General features: G+C 42.2%; 2 protein-coding genes across 2 annotated transcripts; both read left to right on the forward strand.

The window, feature by feature from the left end:
- The first annotated feature begins 2213 nt into the window (after window positions 1-2213).
- On the forward strand, window positions 2214-13276 carry si:ch73-100l22.3. Its single transcript, XM_034597008.1, has 10 exons — window positions 2214-2692; window positions 3558-3683; window positions 3819-6423; window positions 6954-7078; window positions 9972-10073; window positions 10561-10677; window positions 10780-10881; window positions 11409-11525; window positions 12199-12281; window positions 13012-13276. Exons 1-10 carry the CDS (start codon window positions 2543-2545, stop codon window positions 13169-13171), a joined length of 3687 nt encoding a protein of 1228 aa, XP_034452899.1. The 5' UTR covers window positions 2214-2542; the 3' UTR covers window positions 13172-13276.
- Window positions 13277-14293: 1017 nt separating this feature from the next.
- Window positions 14294-19855, forward strand: sirt7 (sirtuin 7). Its single transcript, XM_034597442.1, has 10 exons — window positions 14294-14510; window positions 14622-14759; window positions 15946-16050; window positions 16125-16195; window positions 16301-16373; window positions 16467-16565; window positions 17117-17353; window positions 17734-17814; window positions 17891-17997; window positions 18128-19855. Exons 1-10 carry the CDS (start codon window positions 14373-14375, stop codon window positions 18330-18332), a joined length of 1254 nt encoding a protein of 417 aa, XP_034453333.1. The 5' UTR covers window positions 14294-14372; the 3' UTR covers window positions 18333-19855.
- The last annotated feature ends 595 nt before the right edge of the window (window positions 19856-20450 follow it).

Below are 20450 nucleotides of genomic sequence, written 5' to 3' on the forward strand. Positions count from 1 at the left end.
AATCCCATATTGATACAAGCTTTGCTCGAACATTGTTGACAAAAAAGAGCCTGTATGTGTCTTTGCTTAATGTGATTTAATAAATTTGACTTAAAGTTGTGTTTTCGGTTTGAAATGTGTATATCCGTTGTTTAAATGTGTAGTAAATGCTGTAAATCCACTCCGGGTTTTGTGACAGCGGATCCAACTGTCTCTTGTCAGTTGCCCCGGGAGAAGACGCGGGTAAAAATGTAAACACTCATCCACCGAGATACAGAAGCTCAAATCGTGGCAGCGGCAGCTCGTAGAGGCACTTCCGGTGGCAGTTGTAAAGACAGCTGCTGCGGCAGCTGTCAGTTGCCACAGTGGTTTGGGGACAGTTGCCACCGCTGTCGCCCCGTTTTGAGGGCAACTACCGCTGTTTGTGACTTATTCCCTGAGATTTATACTTAGTTTATGAATGTTTATCAGCCTGTTACTGTTCTGGGCACCAAGAATAATTGATCTGTATTTCTCCACTTGTTTTGTGAAACATGCTCATTTATATGGCTGATGTCTTTGTCATATTAGCACCGATTCTGCTTAAATGCTGTTAATGCTTTGCCTATGTTTTGTGTCATTGAACTGAAACTTGAAATCACACTGCTGCCAGGTGTGTGGTAGAACAGTGATGTCAATGGAACATGATGCTTAATGACTGAAACTGGAACCCTGCTTTCTTTTCAATGAGTTACATAAAATACTAAAATTTGCTATGACTTTTCTCCTCTGTCTGAAATGATTGTGAGAAGCTGTTATTAATGTATCATAAGCCAATTAATGTCCGTGCCTTGTAAACTTAACGTAATATTAAAGTCCTTTTTACCCAGTCCTTACTACAATACCTTTGCTATCTTTAACACATGTAAAACCTGATGTTTGTGTCCGTTATTGCAGCTCTGTCACCCTTTTTAAGGTTCCATTATTAACATTTACCTTCACTGACACAATATGTCATTACAATAGACAATGCTATAATTGAATGCTTTAATTTAGTTAATATGATCTGCATTTGCACAAATTACTCAAACATAAAAAAATAGGCGATTATTTAGACATTTTGAAAGTCTATCATCAAAAGCACTGTCTAGATGGAGAACCTGTTGATGTGGCAGAGACCTCAAAGGGGAAAAGCGTGGTCAATACTTTCTTCCATGAAGACCAAAGTGATGTAACAGGTGCTTTCGTCAACACCTCAGATCACATAGACCAGCTTGAGTCCAACCTGTCCAGTCTGAAAGTACTGATCTCAGATCTTGAGTCCACAGTGAAAGAAAACCTGGAGAATCACAGCCAGTCAGAGAGCAGCACGGAAAGTGATTTCAGTTTTAAAGGTCTCGAGCATCCTTAGCAAAGTAGAAATTACCAACATGTGCAGCTGTGTGAAAATGCTTGTGACTCTTTTGAGGACAATCTGGGGGGTGCTGATTTTGATAACAGCGATACAGAATACAGGGATTTACCAAGAAGACAATCAATAAACAATAACAAAAAGAGTAAGGAAGATACAGGACCTGAACAAATCTTCAGTGAAGCAGATGATTTTTTTTGTGGGGGCTATGGCTGAGGGGTAGAGTTGTCTTCCAACCAGACAGTCGGTGGTTCGATCAGTCTTCCCCACCTGCATGCCAAAGTGTCCTTGGGCAAGATACTGAACACCTAAATGGGGTGCACTAATTGAATGCACTAGTTGTAAGTCGCTTTGGATAAAAGCGTCTGCCAAATGAGTAATGTAATGTAATTTTGCTGTCATCTTGACAAAAGTAGATGAAGCAGTTAATTGCAGCAGTAGAAGGCAGCCGCCACCAGCTCTGTGGCAACAGAGGCTTCTGCCTGTTAACAGTGTAACATCAGAGGCAGCTGCCTGTTAACAGTGTAACATCAGAGGCAACTGCCTGTTAACAGTGTAACATCAGAGGCAACTGCCTGTTAACAGTGTAACATCAGAGGCTTCTGCCTGTTAACAGTGTAACATCAGAGGCAGCTGCCTGTTAACAGTGTAACATCAGAGGCAGCTGCCTGTTAACAGTGTAACATCAGAGGCTTCTGCCTGTTAACAGTGTAACATCAGAGGCAACTGCCTGTTAACAGTGTAACATCAGAGGCTTCTGCCTGTTAACAGTGTAACATCAGAGGCAGCTGCCTGTTAACAGTGTAACATCAGAGGCAGCTGCCTTTACATATCAGTGGCAGTTTCTGTTGACACCGGAAGTGCCTCTACGAGCTACTGCTGCCACGATTTGAGCTTGTACTTACTGAATCATTCCGCACCGCTGTTTGTTAGCATGCTAGTCTGTCTCCTGCTGCTTTTACAACTAAAATAATACGGTGGGGCTGCTGTACGTATGTTTACTTTTGTTCTCTTACGCCTTTAGTATGTTTCGACTTTACCTGTTTCGGTATTAAACGCTCACCAGCTCAGCTTTAGTTATGTGGGTTAGCTAGCTGTTGTTACATCTCGGCAGCTAACGTTAGCGAAGACAACACAATAACGTGAACCTGACGTTACTACCACTATATCCTGATGAACCTCATGGAGGACTACGACAAGTTCGTGCAGCGTCGTTTCTCCCGTCTGAGGAGAAGTGAGGAGGAGGAGGAGGAGGAACACAGCAGACCTTCACCTGCATCATCTCTCATCCGTGTCCATGGACGACCCATCCTCCCTCCTCTGGTATGAGCTCTGATCCTGGAATAGAAACATCACGACTGAGGGTTTTATACTTAAATATCAAGACGAAGTAAAACTGTAACGGTGTGCCATCACTGATCATGCTCTGCCATTGTGTAACGTTGATATGAACTGGGTCCCACATCACTGGCTCGTCTGATGGCAGGTCAGCCGTGTTCATGTATTGTAAATTGAACATGTTTGGATTGGTTGGACAAAAGATCCATTTGAATAAGTCCTCCAGGTCTCTGGGGATTTGTTATGTGCAATTATCCCAATTTCTGGACATTTTGTTTTTAGTTAATCAGGCATTCTCATTTAGTCTCTGTTATAAGAGAGACTCGAGAACAGGAGACATTCACAATCAGCAAATACAGTCAACACAACCAGGACTTACATAAATCCATTTCAAGATTCGTGAAAAGACATAACTAAGATTTAAAAGCACCTTAGGGAAATGTAAGCTTGCAGTTATAGGTCAGATTACAGCTCGTTACATTTGAAAGGTCCGTAATACCTGACCCCAGTTCTGGCAACATGGATGTGATTGAGGGGATATATAAGGTGATGTAGGTACTGGATTGTGTGCTAAAAGTGAGGTTAGTAAGTTTCAACAGTAGAGCTCTGTAAATGGATAACATGCGATGACGTCTTGACTGTAAGGATGTCCATTAAGCCGAGTGATACAGAGAACAATGATGAGTACGACATTAGTCATGTGTGATAAAATGTAATGCACAGAGATACACAGGGTTTAACTGATAGTTTTATAGACCAAACAATAACTCTGATCCTGAAAGTAATCCTTAGTTGCAGCCTGTGTCTGTAATATTCACGACATCCCATGTCTTCTTCCTGATGATTACAGCTCTCGGGAGAGCAGAGAGCGGAGATGCAGCGACACAGAGATGCAGCAAAGAAAGCTGCTGGCCACAGGAAGTTGAAGGCTCATCCAAGAATGGCCTACGTGCAATCTATTCTACACAGTGTTCAGGTAACTGCTGTCCCCTCTGCAATCCTGAAATGTGCTTATATTCTATATGTTGTGTTGTCACATATCTGCAGTTAGTTTGAATGAGTAGAATAATCATCAGGCGTTATTTTCTTTCATTTCTCTCATTAATTGCAGCTGAGGACGACACCAACAATGGAGGAGTTGCTTCAGGAGTCAGAGATTAACATCAGATCTTCCTATTCCCAGAACACCAGTGGTGGATCAGCTTCACAGAGTCATTTTTTCAATGAAACAACAAAGGATAGTCCGTCGCTCTCGCCACCCGTTGTAAGGAAAAGAGAGGATGGGCTTTCTCCTCCTCGGTTGGCATCAACAGTGTCTAGTGCCTTTCTCATTTCCAACGTGACACCTCAGGGAAGTTACAATGAAAGTTGCCTTGCTGACCAACATGACAGTCAACAGGGACCGCAGCCAAGTTCTCCTAATGGTGCGATTCACGAGTCAGTATCCTCAGGTTACGTGACCTTTGAAAATGTCGAAAACACTGTCTTTGTGTCCGGAATGATTGATGCAGGGAGCGGGATCTGTGGCTTTAGCTCCTCAGAGGGAGCCTATAGTATGGATGGCTTTTTCCTTCAAAGCACCTCAAACACAATCACCAAGATGCCAGAAATTATTAGCCACCCTCCCATAGATGGAGAGGAACTAGAGAGGAGTGGACTGGAGTTATCCCTTTGTAATAACTTCATTGCAGAACAAGACATTTGTTGCATCTCATTCCAGGATGATTCAGCCACATGTGACAGTTTAACAGCAGAAACATCTGAAAGCAGTCTTCTGGAGAGCACAGAGAGTGGAGATGACGTTCAGTCGACTGGAAAACATGACCTGGACAGAGATCACATTTTGGACAGAAGTGAGGACCCAGTTTCTTTATTAGAAAACAGTGGCTTTTCAGATAATCCAGAATTATCTGACACATTAAGCACTCATTGCAATCCAGCAGCACAACTACATACCGAGCATGAACCCACAGAACCAGCAGACAGTAGTGTAGATGAAGCAAAACCATCTGAGGAGCCATATCATACGAGCCTCCAGGCCTTGCTGAAGAAATCTCAGGAGTATCGTCGGCACCAGCGGATGCTTAGGAACCAAGCCAAAAACACTAAAGTTCAGAAGAGGAATCAAGAGCCAAAAACAAGGCCAGAGGATCAGAGCCTCTCCGATAAGGAGAATGAGGAGTCCCCCTGTAAGGTGACTGTGACTCCAGAGGAGAAGAAGACAAGAATGATTGAGAGTGACTTCACTGGGAAAATAACTGATGTCAAATCTGAAAGCAAACATTTAACAGGAGATAGTAATACTAAGGAAATTACTAGAGTTGAGGAAGAAGAAATAACTTTCAAAAATAATAAGCTAAACAGTTCACAAGAGGTCTTAACAGAACCTAAGCAAATCAGCGCCATCATCCAGCAACAATCTGTGGCAAAAGAAGTCTCCCCAGTCCAGGAAGCCTTTTACTTGCCCACTGAGCAGAGTAACCTCTGTCCCGGATATATTTTTCCAAGAGTAAGGAAAAGTTACACAATCCCAGCCCCTCATTTCTGTACGAGTCCAGTTTGTTCCAAATGCAGAGTAACTAATAAAAATGGAGAACCCGTTGACGGGGCACAGACCTCAAAGAAGAAAGTTGTGGTCAATACTCTCTTGCATGAAGACCAAACTGATGAGCTCGAAAGAAACCTGGGACATCAAAACAGCCACACAGCAGTTCCCTCCACTGTGAATCTGATGGTTCCAGGTGCTTTAGCCAAGAGCTCAGAGCACATAGACCAGCTTGAGTCAAACCTGTCCAGTCTGAAAGTACTGATCTCAGATCTGGTGTCCACAGTGAAAGAAAACCTGGAGAATCACAGCCAGACTGAGAGCACCACGGAAAGTGAGTTCAGTTTTAAAGGTGTCGAGCATTCTGAGCAAAGTAGAAATGACCAACATGCGCAGCTGTGTCAAAATGATTGTGACTCTTTTGAGGACAATCTGGGGGGTGCTGATTTTGATAGCAGCGATTCAGAATACAGGGATTTACCAAGAAGACAATCAATAGACAATAACAAAAAGAGTAAGGAAGATACAGGACCTGAACCAATCTTCAGTGACGCAGATGATTTCTCTGTCAACGTGCTGGGAGAAGGAGATGAATCAGTTAATTCAAGAGAGGTCAGGCTCGTTAACACCTTAGTTACAGAGAGAGTAAAGGAAAAAGGAACAGGTAAAGAAAGACTCACAGTGAGTTATGGCAGCAGTAGAATGCAGCCGCCACCAGCTAAATGTATCCTGTCTGCTGCACAGCGGATGCGTATTCCTGATGTCTTCAGAAACATTCCATCAGAAATCATGATTCCATGTAACGTGTCCGTGCTTTCGGATACCAGTAACCAACCAGTGGAGAGGAGGAATGAGATGGCGGTGGAAGGTCTTAACTCTTCTCAGTCACCGTCTCTCAACCAGTCATATGATGTGGACACGCCATCTGATCTGTGGCTCCTCGACGGATCAGGATCCGACTTGGGCTCAAAAAGTGGTGTCGTTGAAGGAAAACACATGACCCCAGAATGCAGGGATGAAGGTCAGGGAAGGTTAGCCAAGGTCAAACGCAGACTGCTCATGCAAACAGCAGAAGAGACCCAGGGAAGGAGTCCAGATACCAATGGAGGAGGAGGAGACCGTGTGGTCAGACCCAGGTCCAGTACTCCCAGAGGGAGTGCGGTGTCACAATGTGAGTTTCAATATTGTGTAGAATCAGCAGTGTAATATTGAATAAGTGGAACAAACATGACACAATGACCAGACTTTAAAAAAAATAATTGAGTGGACGTCTTCAACTCATTATGGCTGTCCACCCCGACTCTGGTTCAGGCTGAGGTTTTTATCCTGTGAAAGATTTTTTTGAGATAATGCATGTTGTGATTTTACTCTAAAATTGAATTGAATCTAATCTGCATAACGACCAAGCCCACCCATTTTTTGATGGGTCAGGATAACTGTGCAAAGCCTGATTAGTTTCCAATTCTTTGTTTAGTTAGTTTTTCGCAAAGTGTATGCTTTTGATTTGTATCATATAGGAAAACATGCACAAATATAGGAAAAATACCAGATCAGACATTTTTTTTACCCCATATTCAGGACTGCAACCACGGCCTCCACAACACCTGGTTAAACCCAGCAGTATTTGTCTGGATTCTGTCTTGTCTTGATATCTGACAATCTTGATGTCTGACAATATATTTTTGTACTTCCTGGTTTTAGCTGCCGGGCTGTGGTACAATGGCCATGGAAGTCAAAAGAAGCAAGAACAGTTGAAACAGGTCCATGCTGCTCAGATCCGAGCCCTGCAACATGAACACAGGAGACAACAGCAAGAACTACGACAGGTGGGGCAGCAAAATGGAGACTTTGAGGTTATTAAGATGACAGATAGAAAACAAGTGCTGAGCAATTAACCGATAATGTATTGAAACCAACATTTATAACCTCTAACCGACCTAATTTTGCCCATGTCAGTTAATTCGGTTAATACTTTCCCCTATACGTACATTCACAAACTTTCAGGTTTCTGCTACGTTCCGTGCCGCATATCCCTGCCGCATATCCTCCCTCCTCACTCCCCTGCTGACCTGCGCTCACTTTACACGTTATCAACAAACCCTAACACTAATCAAAAGTTATTAGGACCGGATTAGTACTGAAGTTTACTTTGTGTTTGTTTGATTCGCTTAGCAGAGGAGCGGAGTCGCCTGTTGACCGTCACTGAGTAATGCGCAGACTGAGACGCCCCATTGGCGGGGGTGTTATAAACTAAAACGTTCTGCATTGTAATCGGGGTAAAAGTTTGAAATAATCGTGATATTGATTAGAGGTCATATTACCCAGCCCTATATGAAACTAATCAAAACCAGGCCTACTGCAGGTTTTGAGCTTTAAATGACAGTACAACTGTGATCGTAACGTGTGAAGGCTTTGTGCAAACAAATCTTGTACATTTTAGTTATGTGCTGTAGCTAATAGCTAGAATAGATGTCTTGCACAAGAACATTGGAATATGACCAACACCTTTTGTTACAAGGATTATTGCAACAAGAAAAGGGGTATTTTTACTCTGAATATTAGAGAGATTAAAATACATTTATTTTAAGTTTATTTGTAAAATTTAACATACAGAAAATTCTGCAAATGTATTTTAACTTTTTCATTATGGGTTATTGAGCAGAAATCAACAAAAATGGCAATTTTATCCATTTAATACAAAATATAAGAAAATGGTCATATTATTTAATGAAGCCTTTGCTACAGACTTTAATTTTTTCTAAGAACGATTTAGAGCACGTTAGGGAACCAGACTACTGACATATACATTCATGGTGAACATGGGCATTGTAGTTTATTTGTACTTGATCTTTCTAAAGTTGTCCTGCGGCCAAAAAGCTCAAATGAGTCGCCAATACAGTTTCCTCCTGTCCCGAATACCATTTGCTAAAAACTACAATGTCCATCTGTATTAGGAATTAGTTGATCCTTTTTTTTATTTAAAGTATGAATTTATGAGCTGTTTTTACAGGTGTACTTCAACATACGTGCTTAGGACTGAGCTTCACAGACAGGAAAGGGAATTTCAAGAGTTTGTATGGTGGTCCTGGGATTTCTTTTAACGACAACACACAAAAATAGAATATTACCTGCCTCATTCTTGCAGTTTTGTTGTTGTTTTGCTTTGAGTTCAAAATAATATTAGGAAATGACAAAAATCTTAAACACCTAAACTACCAAGAATTTCTAAAAAGCTTTAGACTCTAAATATGGTTCAAAACCATTGATATTTCCTACGTCCCATTGGTCTGCCTCTTGCATTTGATTGCATCACATATTGCTGCTGTACGTGATGCACTATGTAGTTCCTGTACAGCTGCCATAAATCACTCTACCAGAGATTTTGACTCCCTACAAAGTCACCTCAGAGAAATTATGAATTAATGTCCGGCCCAGTGTGTCCATCGTTTTTTAAAAGGAGAATAGACTGAGAGCTTCTGACCAAGTCACTCAGCTGTGATGCAACATTGACCCGTTCTTTAGAAACTAGAGGCAGACATTTGAAAGGCTCTGGCACTGTTCCACATGTGAACACACACACACACACACATATATATATATATATATATATATATACACACACACACACACACATGTTGTTCTTCTACCTGTTAGAGTGCTTTTGTGAAGCTGGGTCGTGGGCAGACTACAGACATCTCCTCATTACTAGAGACCCTCAGACTCTCCCCAAAAAACACACAGGATTTCTACTATAAATGTTTCATTACATCCCTTAAGAGGCGAGCTGGCGTGGTCGTCTGTTTCTCTCTCTGTCTGTCTGTCTGTCTGTGTGTCTGTCTGTGTGTGTGTGTGTGTGTGTGTGTGTGTGTGTGTGTGTGTGTGTGTGTGTGTGTGTGTGTGTGTGTGTGTGTGTGTGTGTGTGTGTGTGTGTGTGTGTGTGTGTGTGTGTGTGCGCATGCATGCGTGTGCGCACTTCAAGGACGCCTGCTGTTCTCTGGCAACCAGTTCCTGTTTCTTCCGCTTGTGTCTGTATTTGTTCTTGGCCAGTGTCCTTGCCCTATTAATCACAGTCTCTGTTTAATTTATGTATCCTTAACAACAATATAATTAACATAAGCTGTTTAATAAAGAGGCTCTATTTGACTCCCCCCTATCCTTCCATCACTTGATGTGATGAGAGTGCAAGCTGGCTGGACTCTGGTAGAGGGAGGAGGGGAGCGAGGGAGTTGACACAGAAAAGGAACGGATAATTTGTTTAATTCATGAGCGTCTGTGGTTAAGTGCCAGATCGTCCCGCCGAGTGCCACCACTAATGGTCCCTTATCCTTCTCTTTTTTCTCTCCCCTCTCATCCCTCTTTTTGTTTTGTCTCATACCTCCTCCAACATCATTTTTACTCTCTGGCTGTATTAATTTTCCTCCATCTCTCCTGTCTCATCATCCCCAACATCCCTCTCCTCCTCCTCCTCTGCTCCCTCTCTCATTTCATCCCTCCTGCCTCTGTGCCCCATCTCTCCCCCTCTGTCTCTCTCTCTCCACCCTCAATTAATTTCTTCCTCCTGCTTCATTTGCTGTCTTTCCAATTCAATATTTTCCAACCTTGTCGGCTCCCAAATGCACACATGCATGCCTGTGCGCACTAATGCATTTCACCTCTTATTCCCTCCCTCCATCCTTCCATCCCTGTCTCTCTCTCCTTGTCTGTCTGTCTCTCTTTCAGGCATTAGCTGCGCGTTACCATCTCCTCCAGAGCGTGTGCTTACCCTGCTCCGTGTCAGCCTCACGTCTCGGGGACACGCTGACCTTTTCTACCCTCTCTCAGGTATTACTATCACATTTGTTCAAGAGTATCAGTGATGCGAAATGCTTGTCCTTCTTATCCCTGTAACCACATGATTTTTATTCATCCCCAGTTAGCCGACACACTCAGGTGAAACAGATATTCCCCCCTCGATGTCTTATTCCTCAGCAGTAACCTCTGTCATTTGTTATTACTCTGATATCTATCTCAGTACAGTCGTTAGACGACATTTGTTCAACAAACATGTTGCTTTAATGCAACAGCTCAAGAGTCAACAAGTGAGTGACACCACATCGGCTGCTTATTATTCCTCTTATTATTCCCTATTATGATGATGAGATGTGAGTCCACTCAAATTGATGCACTAAACAGATGCCAACCAAAAGACCTTGAGAATCTTCATGGGAAATTAATTGGTTGTCATTGGTGGAATTAGCATTCTCCTCTGTCTTCCCCACTGGTCCTCATTATTTCACCCCTCTCATCACTTGCTCGTCCTCTTGCTCAGCCTTCCAGCTCACAGTCAGAGCACTACCGCCATCTGCTGTCAGCGGCTGTGAAAGGTTATCTGACGCGCAGGCTGCTGAGGACGGAGAGAGTGGCACAGCTGGTGCGCACCATCAGGGTAAGTGGGGGGGGGGCAGTGTCATGTCTGTCACCAGCCACACTGTTATTGTGTTACTATCGTAAAATAAACAAATACTGTGGTTTGTGTGTGTGTGTCCAGGACACGCGGCAGTTCCTGCTTGCCTTCCAGCTGCAGAACCCCAACCGAGGAGAATTGTTTAGCAGACAGGACCTTTTACTGCAGGAGAGAGTTACTCTGCAGGTATGAAGTCAAGCATGGTTTAAAAAATCTGTTAACCTCACTTAAATTCTCTTCTACACTGACAACAGGGCAATTTCTCCCTTCATTGATAGTCATCACAACTGTGACCCTGTTCATACCTGGCATTATCATCCACCTGAGTTGATCCGATCACATGTGAGCAGCTCTAGTGAACACACACACGACACACTGAGGATGCATTAGGATCTGATCACTCAGACACATTCGGAGGTGGTCTGTGACGCTTGTGTCCACATTCTTTAAGCAGACTAAATGGAGAAGCATCCTGGGCCAAATTGAAGGATCATCTACTCAGCTTTTATAATGAACCAAACGTATTTTACACTTTTCTTTTCTGAGAGCAGGGAAGTGAGATCCGATCACAAGTGGCCACTCAAAACAAATGCAGAGGTGCATGATAATGCTAGGTGTGAATTGACCAAGACACAAGACGCACGTTATGTCCAGGTATGAAACTCAGGTGTGTGATTATGCGGATTGAGTCTGTTATTATTTTGCTTCTTCAGCTGCGCGCTGCACTTTATGGGGTCTACGACATATTCTTCGTCCTGTCAGCCGGAGAGAGGATGCAGTTCATCAGCTTGGACAGAGACCTGACCAGAGAGAGAGAGCTTAGACGACAGGTAAACTCCTCAGAACATCTGGACAAGAGTCCGTAGGTGTGAGAGTGAACGGTTGTTTGTTGGTGACCTGTCCAGGGTGTACCCGGCCTCTTGCCCAATGTCAGCTGGGATTGACTCCTGCCTCCCCCGCAATCCTCATAGGACATGTGGTGTAGATGACGGGTGGACAGGCTGAAAAACATTATACATATTGGAGGAGTGGTTGACAGTGAAAAATTACAAATAATGACAAAAGTTATAAATTATAACTTAGAAAGTGGTGGAAAAGTTATTGCTGACTCACTTTCACATGGCACACAACCTGGTGATTATGCGCCACTGAGCTAATACTAAACACTACACAGAAATATCAGTATTTAATTACAGCTGTTCAAAATACCATTATGTTTTTAGTACTGTCCAGACCTTTTGGGCTCCAGCATTAACGCTGCTTCATGATTATTCAGGTGGATAATGAGAACATTGTTTTATTTTTCCTAGCGCAGTGCTTATGTTGATAATCTAATTTCTTAAAGTAGTAAGAGAGGACTCGGCTATCGATTGTGTCCTGTTTCCTGCCTATTAATACATATCACAAATGTTGTGAGTGTTATAATATTATACCTTGTGGGAGTGCAAAGACTAATCTGTTCTCTACATGGATGTGTATGATTGTGTTTATGTGCTTGTTTAGAGTGAAGACACAGTCCAACCCAGAAGGATGAGTTTTCTGTCAGCTGCTACGCAAAAAGCACTGGAGAGGAAGAGAGGAGTGATGTGAGTCTTCCTGTTCTGTTTCAAGTTGCTTCAGTGTTTCTTTTTTCTTGCATACCTTTTAAAAGGACACATATAGACACAGTTATTACCAGTACAGTCACAATGTAAGATGAAGGAATCTCAGCTCATCAGATAACCCGAAGCTCAACTCCGAAGTCACAATGTTGGTTGCTGCACTTTAGTAAAAGCTCTTAGTATAAACATGTGCTCAGATATCTTCATTACAAATAAAGATGTTCCGAGACCATCATCAGAAATGCTGCCGACACTGCTGAAAATGCCGGGTCAGGCATCGGCGAGCCTGCTAATCTATTTACTGATCCGATACCAAGTCTCTGAAGTATATTAGTTTTACCCAGATAAAACTGCTATTTGCTTCTCCATGAAATCACTTCTGTGCTGCTCCAAACCAGCAGGTGCGCTGTACTGCCACTGGCAAGTACTGTTTTTAGAGAGGTGAAGAAGTGATTTCCGATAGTGTAGCGTCAACCATACCTAGCTTAAATGTCAGTAGTTTGGCAATCTTTCACCCTGGAAAGTCACAAGTAAAATAGCTAACATTTGCATAAGATTTCGTGGACCTTTCACATATATTTTTGAGTGCAAAACACATTTTTACATACTATAATGTCTCAGCGAGCTAAAATAGCAGCAATCTTCTTAAATTGTTAATTAACTGAAAACCTTGAACCATTGTCAGTGGTTCAAACCTGCTTTCTCTTCCCTCCAGGACCCAGAAGAAGGGAGCGGAGAGGCACAGGAACGTTGTGAAGAAGACTGGACACAAGACTGGAATCTCTGCCGAGCAGCCGCAGAAAGCCAAGCGAGGACAGTTCAGAGCAAATCCTCTGAGGGTCCCCAAGAGCGCTCTCTCCGCTAGACCCCGATGACACTGTCCTAATTGGCCCCAGTGAGGACTCCTAATAAGGCCTCTAGCGATCACATGAATATTGTAGAACGAATCTTCTGAGAGTTTCCAAACCTCAAATCCCAAATTTAACACAAAGCGATGCCTGTTGCTGACCAATGTATTTTTGTATTTCATATCTAAAGTGCCAGAGAATGTGTTTTTTACCCTTCTCCACCAGCGTATATGATATTATACTGACTAGAGTTGCACTCAGAGTAATTTCACATCGATTGGGTGCTCTGAGTTGGGGATAAGATATCACTGCACCCGCTCCGTCTGCAGCAGAAACTCTTAACCAGCCCTTTTAGAACCTTCAGTGTGCGCACGTTGAAGAAGCTACTGGGGAAAATGTTTCATTAGCAAAAAGACTTAAACACATTTTAAAGCACTGCACCTGAAAGATGATGCACAAAGGAAATGCACAGGTTTAATGAATAAAGTTCATGATGGCTTCATTCTAGAAAGACAGAGGCTCAAAATCTCAGAGTTATAAGATAGATTTTGGATGGTTGGGAAGCAGGACAAATTTAATTATCCAACACAGGATTCTTTTTTAAATTTATTTTGCCAATCGGTGCAAGCGAGGAGGCGAATAAAAGACTTGCTTCCTGTGGCGAGGAAAATCTCAGAGTTCAACTCCAGTGAACTTTGAGCTGCAATATTCATTTTGCATTTGAGTATGTGTGACCGTGCCCAGGAACATTTTATTATCCAGTTCCTTTGTGTGTGTGTGTATATATGTGCCTTGTTAATAACCACATAGAAGAGACTGTCTCCAGGTGAATTAGCACATGCTTAGTGCGATGTTTACAATATTTTTATCCTCAGACATCCTCCAGTTGTTACTACCTAGCTCCAGATGTTAGTGAAGATTGATGCTAGGACTTTAATAGTGTGTTACAACTAAGTGTTGCCTAAATATGTGTCCTAGTATATTGGCAACACACATCAGCCAAAACAAACACTTAATTGGTTTTGGAGCTGTTTTATATGCTACTTTATATTTATTTTTGTGCAGTTGACAATAAATATTTCATAACTTTCTAATGTTGCTGTGAAGTTTGTGAAATCTGAGAAAAATCACGTGCGGACTCCCAGCAGCAGAGGGCGCTGCAGCTTGTCTCATCTCCTCAGAGCTGACATCCGGCTGTCGTTGGTGCGATCAGCTTTGTTTTGAATAGATGGCTTCTTCTTCTCAGCTGAGGTGCAACGTGATGGCAGAGGAGGCGGACACCGGTGTCTCCTCACGGGCTGAGAGAAAAGCTTTGGAAAAGGCCAGAATACTGCAGCGGGAGAGCGAGAGGAAGATCTTCCGACTGGTAAGACGAGGAACCAGCAGGTTTATGGCTGCTACCTCCGAGCTGGCCGGCTGACAACTGCAGCCCATCACTGTGTGTGTAGCCTGAGCAGGTTTGATCTGTTCACTGCAGGTGGGTCGAGTCCTGAAGAAGCCTGAGGCTGAGCGCTCAGAGGAGGAGGCCGCTGTGTTGCTGCTGCACACAGACACAGCGGAGGAGCTGAGCAGGAGACACGTCCGCAGCAGTGTTCTCAAGAGGAAGCAGGAGGAGGTGAGGCCCAGGGACTGACTCCATGGAGCTGGACTCTGATCTGCACAGGGGGACTTTAGTGACGGGACCAAGTTTGGTTTAGTCTGAAGGACAAAAGCAACTCCAAGTTCTTTCAGGGATTTCTCCACGAGTAGAAAACGTGAAACACCTGAGAAATATTCATTAGAGTTTGTCTCCAATTTAATAAGCAAGTCTATGAATATTATATTATTGTGTAAATACAGAAGTATAATCTATAAGCTCTGTATAAAAGTACTCATTCAGCAGGGCTGGCCTTTTTAATGTGGTATATTGTGATTTCTAAATTAGTTTAACAGTACCACTCGTGCCATAACTTGAAAATATCCTTCAAATGGAGATCATTTTCTATTAGTCAATCAATAAAATTTATTTTGCATAGCCTATATTCACAAATCAGTTAGTCTCAAAGGGCTTAAAAGGATAGTTCACAAAAAAATGAAAATTCCCTCTATCTATTCACCACTATGCTGATGGAGGGTGGGTGAAAACAAAAACACTCTGGGAGTTTCATGGGTTAACATTGTTGCAACCAAATCCAATGCAATTGAAATAACTGGGCGACCACTCCTTTGGTGTAATACAAGTGTCCGTAGTGATGAGTAGATAATTCTGGGTGAACTATACCTTTAACGTAATGCTGCATTGTGAGTGAAAAATGTGTTTTTATTGTGTGGACACATTAAAAAGACCAACCTGGCCAGTGTGCGGCCTCAAACAATCACGGATAATATTTACTATGAACAAAAACATGTCACACTCATTGCTTCCTCTTTACATCAAAAACAGAAGCTGATAACTTGACTAAAGACATTTCTGAAGTCACATCAAGTTATATTCACTCACAAAATGGGTTCTTTATTTCAATACATTTGAAATCTTCAAAAAGCTAAAGACCTATTCATGGTCCCCTGAAAAAGAACTCTGTTGTGGAGTGAACTTTCCTCAGCAATGATCCACAGGAAATATCAAAACATAAAACATAGATTGCTTTGAAACACAATGTCAGGAGGCTTAGCTGGAATCGGACAGTGATTAAGTCATGCCATGATTCCATAATTATGTGTTTGTGTTTGCTGGAAAATGTTTCCAGGATAATACAAACCTGCTGTGGTTGCTACTTCAGACAACAAATTTAAAACGTGTTCATTTCCTGTCATTTCTCCAGGTGTATGATGACGCAGAGGGGCTGCAAAATAAAGTCAGACAGCTGGCTGTGGCAATCAAACAAGCACATCACCTGGTGGTTTACACTGGAGCCGGGATCAGTACGGTATGACAAACTCTGCATTTTCAGTTTCCTTCTATGTATACTGCTCGGAGGACTGATGACTTATTTCCTTTCAGGCAGCTTCTATCCCAGACTACAGGGGTCCTAATGGGGTGTGGACACAGCTACAGAAGGGACGGACAGTCAAGTGAGATACGCAGTAATTGCCATGATGGGAGAGTGGCTGCGTAATTTATTTAAAAGTGAAGTATTTCTGGTTGTGTCTTCTTTTCTTGTTTCTCCTTACCAACAGTTCCTCGGACCTCAGTAAAGCAGAGCCGACCATCACACACATGTGCATTAGGATGCTTCATAAGGAGAAGATGGTATGATGGTAGAATGATGACATATAATGTTGGTGCTGTGTAAAAAAAAAAAAAGAAGGTATTTACAGTAAATATTCTTGTTTGTCTCTGAAGGTAAATCATGTTGTGTCTCAAAACTGTGATGGACTTCACATGCGAAGCAGCCTACCCAGAAATGCTCTGTCTGAGCTCCATGGAAACATGTTTATTGAGGTAAAAACACACATCCTCAGTGTTTCATATATTTATCTTTTAGACACTGCTGTTGTCAGCTTCCTCCTCCTACTCGCGACAACAGTTACAGGCAACTGAAAAATGTCTTACAGATCCAGCCTAGATCTCATTTGATCCATATGTAATGCTTTGTATCCCATCATGCCAGGTAAAAACTGCAGAGCACAGCCTGAATGCACATAGAAAGAAAGCAACAGCAGCTACTAGGTTCAGTCAACGATATGACGGTGTGCATCAGCAAACCTCTCTCAGTTGAAAACATTTTTTTTTCCCATGTAGTTTGTAGTTTGCGCTATTTTCATAAATGGCTCAAAGTGTGTTACAAGTAGGGAGTGAGAAAAGTCTAGGATAAAGAATGAAGCAAACTCCAAGCCTATTTTGAATCAGTGCTTCCATAGACAGAACAAGTGAGGGAGCACTGTTACAGGGAGATTACTGAGACTGTTCTGAGATAGCGTTTGGCTTTTACAAGCAGTTTTCAATAGACTGTAACTCATCCTGACATGCTGGTTTTCGCATCCTCTCCTCAGGTCTGCACAGGCTGTTCCCCCGTTAGGGAGTGTGTTCGCTTATTTGACGTGACGGAGCGGACATCGCTGCACCGGCACGGGACAGGCCGCAGGTGCAGCCACTGTTCCGGTGAACTCAGGGACACCATAGTGCACTTCGGGGAACGCGGGACCCTGGAGCAACCGCTCAACTGGAGGGGAGCTGCAGAGGCTGCCAAGAAGGCGGATGTTATTCTCTGCTTAGGCTCCAGTCTGAAGGTAGTTTTTTTAAATTTTTTAAAACCACAGTGAGTCTGTGAAATTAATGAATTCCAGTCAAATCTGTTGAAGACTAAACAGGTTGGGTCTGGACGGACAGTCCCATCTAAATTTAATACCATTGTTAAAAATGTTACATAACCAACTATGCGACAATTCATAGCTTGTATTTCAATCTGTTCTCCTCTAGAATGACCTCAGAGAGATATCTGAAAATGTTTCCATGCTGTTGCTTAATTCTTAGTCAAGTTGATAAATATCATGTCAACACAGTCACTGATATGCAGACTAATGCATTTTATTCTCTGATGTTTAGTTGAGAGCTTATTTTCTTGTAGCATCCTCGTCAATGTTGTGTGCTCTTTCTGTTGCTCATCTAGGTGCTGAAGAAATACGCTTGTCTCTGGTGCATGAACAGACCAGTAAGCAAAAGGCCCAAACTTTACATTGTCAACCTCCAGGTATGTTTGGTTTGATGTTTTGGGTGAAATAAGTTACAAATGAAGCCAAGGCTGATAATGTGTTTGTTTGTTCTAGTGGACACCGAAAGATGATCTGGCTACGCTGAAAATTAATGGCAAGTGTGATGACGTCATGAGCCTCCTCATGGAAGAGCTGGACTTTCAGATGCCTGTGTATGACAGGTAAAGACCATGTGGAGTAATTATACCAAAAATAAGACACAGACACTGGTAAAACATTTGCAAAAGCTCCTAAACATCTTAGACAACCATTTTGTTTCCCAGCTCACTCTCCCTCATTCTGTCTCATCAGGGCAGACGACCCCATCTTCACTCTAGCAACACCTCTGCGGCCAGAGGAAGTGGACAGCCATACCCGTGAGGTCATAGCTCCCCCTGATGGTGAGCAGGAGTTTTCAGCCGACCCTGGAGGACAAGAAGAAGGCACAGCTGTGCAGGGCGGCTGGTTCGGCCGAGGTTATAATAAAGGCAGGAAGAAGAAGAAAAAAGCTACATAACCGAGTGAACTCTATAGATTGGAATACATTGTGGCTACGTGTATTGTAGCTTCCTGTGATGGATCCCAATGAGGGGTTCAGATTTCTGTCCCTTCAACTCTGACTTGAATTTATAAGGTGCTGTTATGTTCTTGGCTGCCTCTGTCATTTACCCACATGCACTCAGTGTGTGTGTGAAGGTAAAAATAAGATTGGAAATTTCCTATTTGAAAATGGCACTTTGCACCATGAACTTACACAACTTACATTTTCAGCAGGATTTAAAAGTGTTACAAACAGTGCTGCTTTTGTTTCTTATGCGACTGTCCTGATGGCATCTCGACGGGCAGGTTTAGTCAGAGCTAAGCTTTAGCACAGCCTGTAAAAGACTTAAAGTACGTTTGAACAACAAAACCATAAGATTGTTACTCTTAGTTTTTCAAAAAACCTCAAAAGAAAGACCATTTTAGTGTCTCACAACCTTTTGGCTTAAGAAGTGGCAGCTTTTCTTCAGATAGTCACAGTGGACAGCAGTAGTGTCAAGTTTTTAAATCACTCCTGCAGCATTATTTGTTTGTCTGCTGTCCGCCTGTGCACTCAGTATATCACAAATACAGCACATCTTCATAGCCCCGTTTGACGCCTGCCTGTGCTGAATGATTTGTGGTAGAATATCACTTTAAATCCTATTTAATGTGTATTTTTACAAAGTTAGTAGTGCATACATCAAAGCAACAAATGTAATGTGCAACATGCTGCTGGACTGAGCATTAGCTCGAGGCAAATAGCCAGAAAATGCAGGTGTCTTAAGTGAAAGTTACTGTATGGAGCGTTCCATCAGTGGAACAACAGCAATATACCAAAGGCCAATTTCTGGATTCTGTGATGACACCACTTTAACTGAGAAGAGATTAACAAATAGGGAGGTCAAACATTTACTATGTTTCTTGACTTGGACAAAAAAAATATTTTTAGTATTTTTGCAGACATTTAAACATGCATTGTTGACGTTTTTCAAACGAGCTTATTTGCATATTTAGTGTGTGTGTGGAAGGGGGGGGGGGGTTTCATGGTATTTTGGTTTATTTTCTGAACTCACACTCAACCTTCACTTTGCTTTCACTCATCCTCAGATTTACAGGCGACATAACACATCTGTACCATGGTTTAAGGAGGTTGTAGAATTTGCTTGAGTTTACATTTTTTACTTATTTGTTTACAGCTCTGTAGGCAGAAATGCTAAGTTTAAAGTGTTACATTTTTACTTACATTTTTTAATGTTTGTTTGTGTGAGGATAAATTCTTGTTTACCACCAAATAATCTCTATTAATTTGTCTCAGGAAGATCCAGTAGTATTAATCCTCTCAGCCTGTACCACAGAGTGTCAGATGTTGTGACAGGGCAGGTTAGCCATGATAAGCTAATGTTCAGCATTCCTAAAGCTCTGATCAGTGCTACAAGTGGATGTGAAGACTCATCATTTGTCTCCTTTGCAAAAAAAGTTGTAATATTTTTGAGACAATAAAGTGTACCTCATTTTAACCCGTCTGTTTATCAAATTCTGCATTTTCATTTTACCGTTACTCACCTGCTGGTTGATTCAGGTTAGTAATAATTTTAGTATGTTTAAGCTGTCAAAAAAATCATCAAATTTGTTTTGACCTCATTGTATCTCTCCTGAAGTTTTCTCGAGTCCGTCTGTAAACTCAGCAGTCTTGTTTGTTCCGCAGAGCTGGATATTGAGGTCAGCACTGAAACTCTTCTCCTGTACCAGCAATTCAAAGAGCTTTGATACACAAGCTATGCAAACCCCTTCTAATGCACAACATGGGTCAAAAATGACCCGTATTAATTTCCTGTATTATTTCATGCATGGCTGGGTGTTTCTCTGCTATATTCTTATAAAGCTTATTCTTCCTTCTTCATTTAGAAGGACAACTCCAGCTTGATCCTGTAGAACATAGTCTAGGTCCTCAGCATCAGAGATTTCAGACTCGGAATCAAGACTAAGAATTGCCTCCTCATTTTCCTCATCCTGTTCTTCATGCAACATCTTTATGACCATTAAACCGTGAGTCTGAAATTATTGCGACCAGCCTTACTAACACTCTATATCATAAACATATTTTAAAATGCAT

The sequence above is a fragment of the Hippoglossus hippoglossus genome, chromosome 1 (genome assembly GCF_009819705.1).
Source record: "Hippoglossus hippoglossus isolate fHipHip1 chromosome 1, fHipHip1.pri, whole genome shotgun sequence".
NCBI lineage: Eukaryota > Metazoa > Chordata > Actinopteri > Pleuronectiformes > Pleuronectidae > Hippoglossus > Hippoglossus hippoglossus.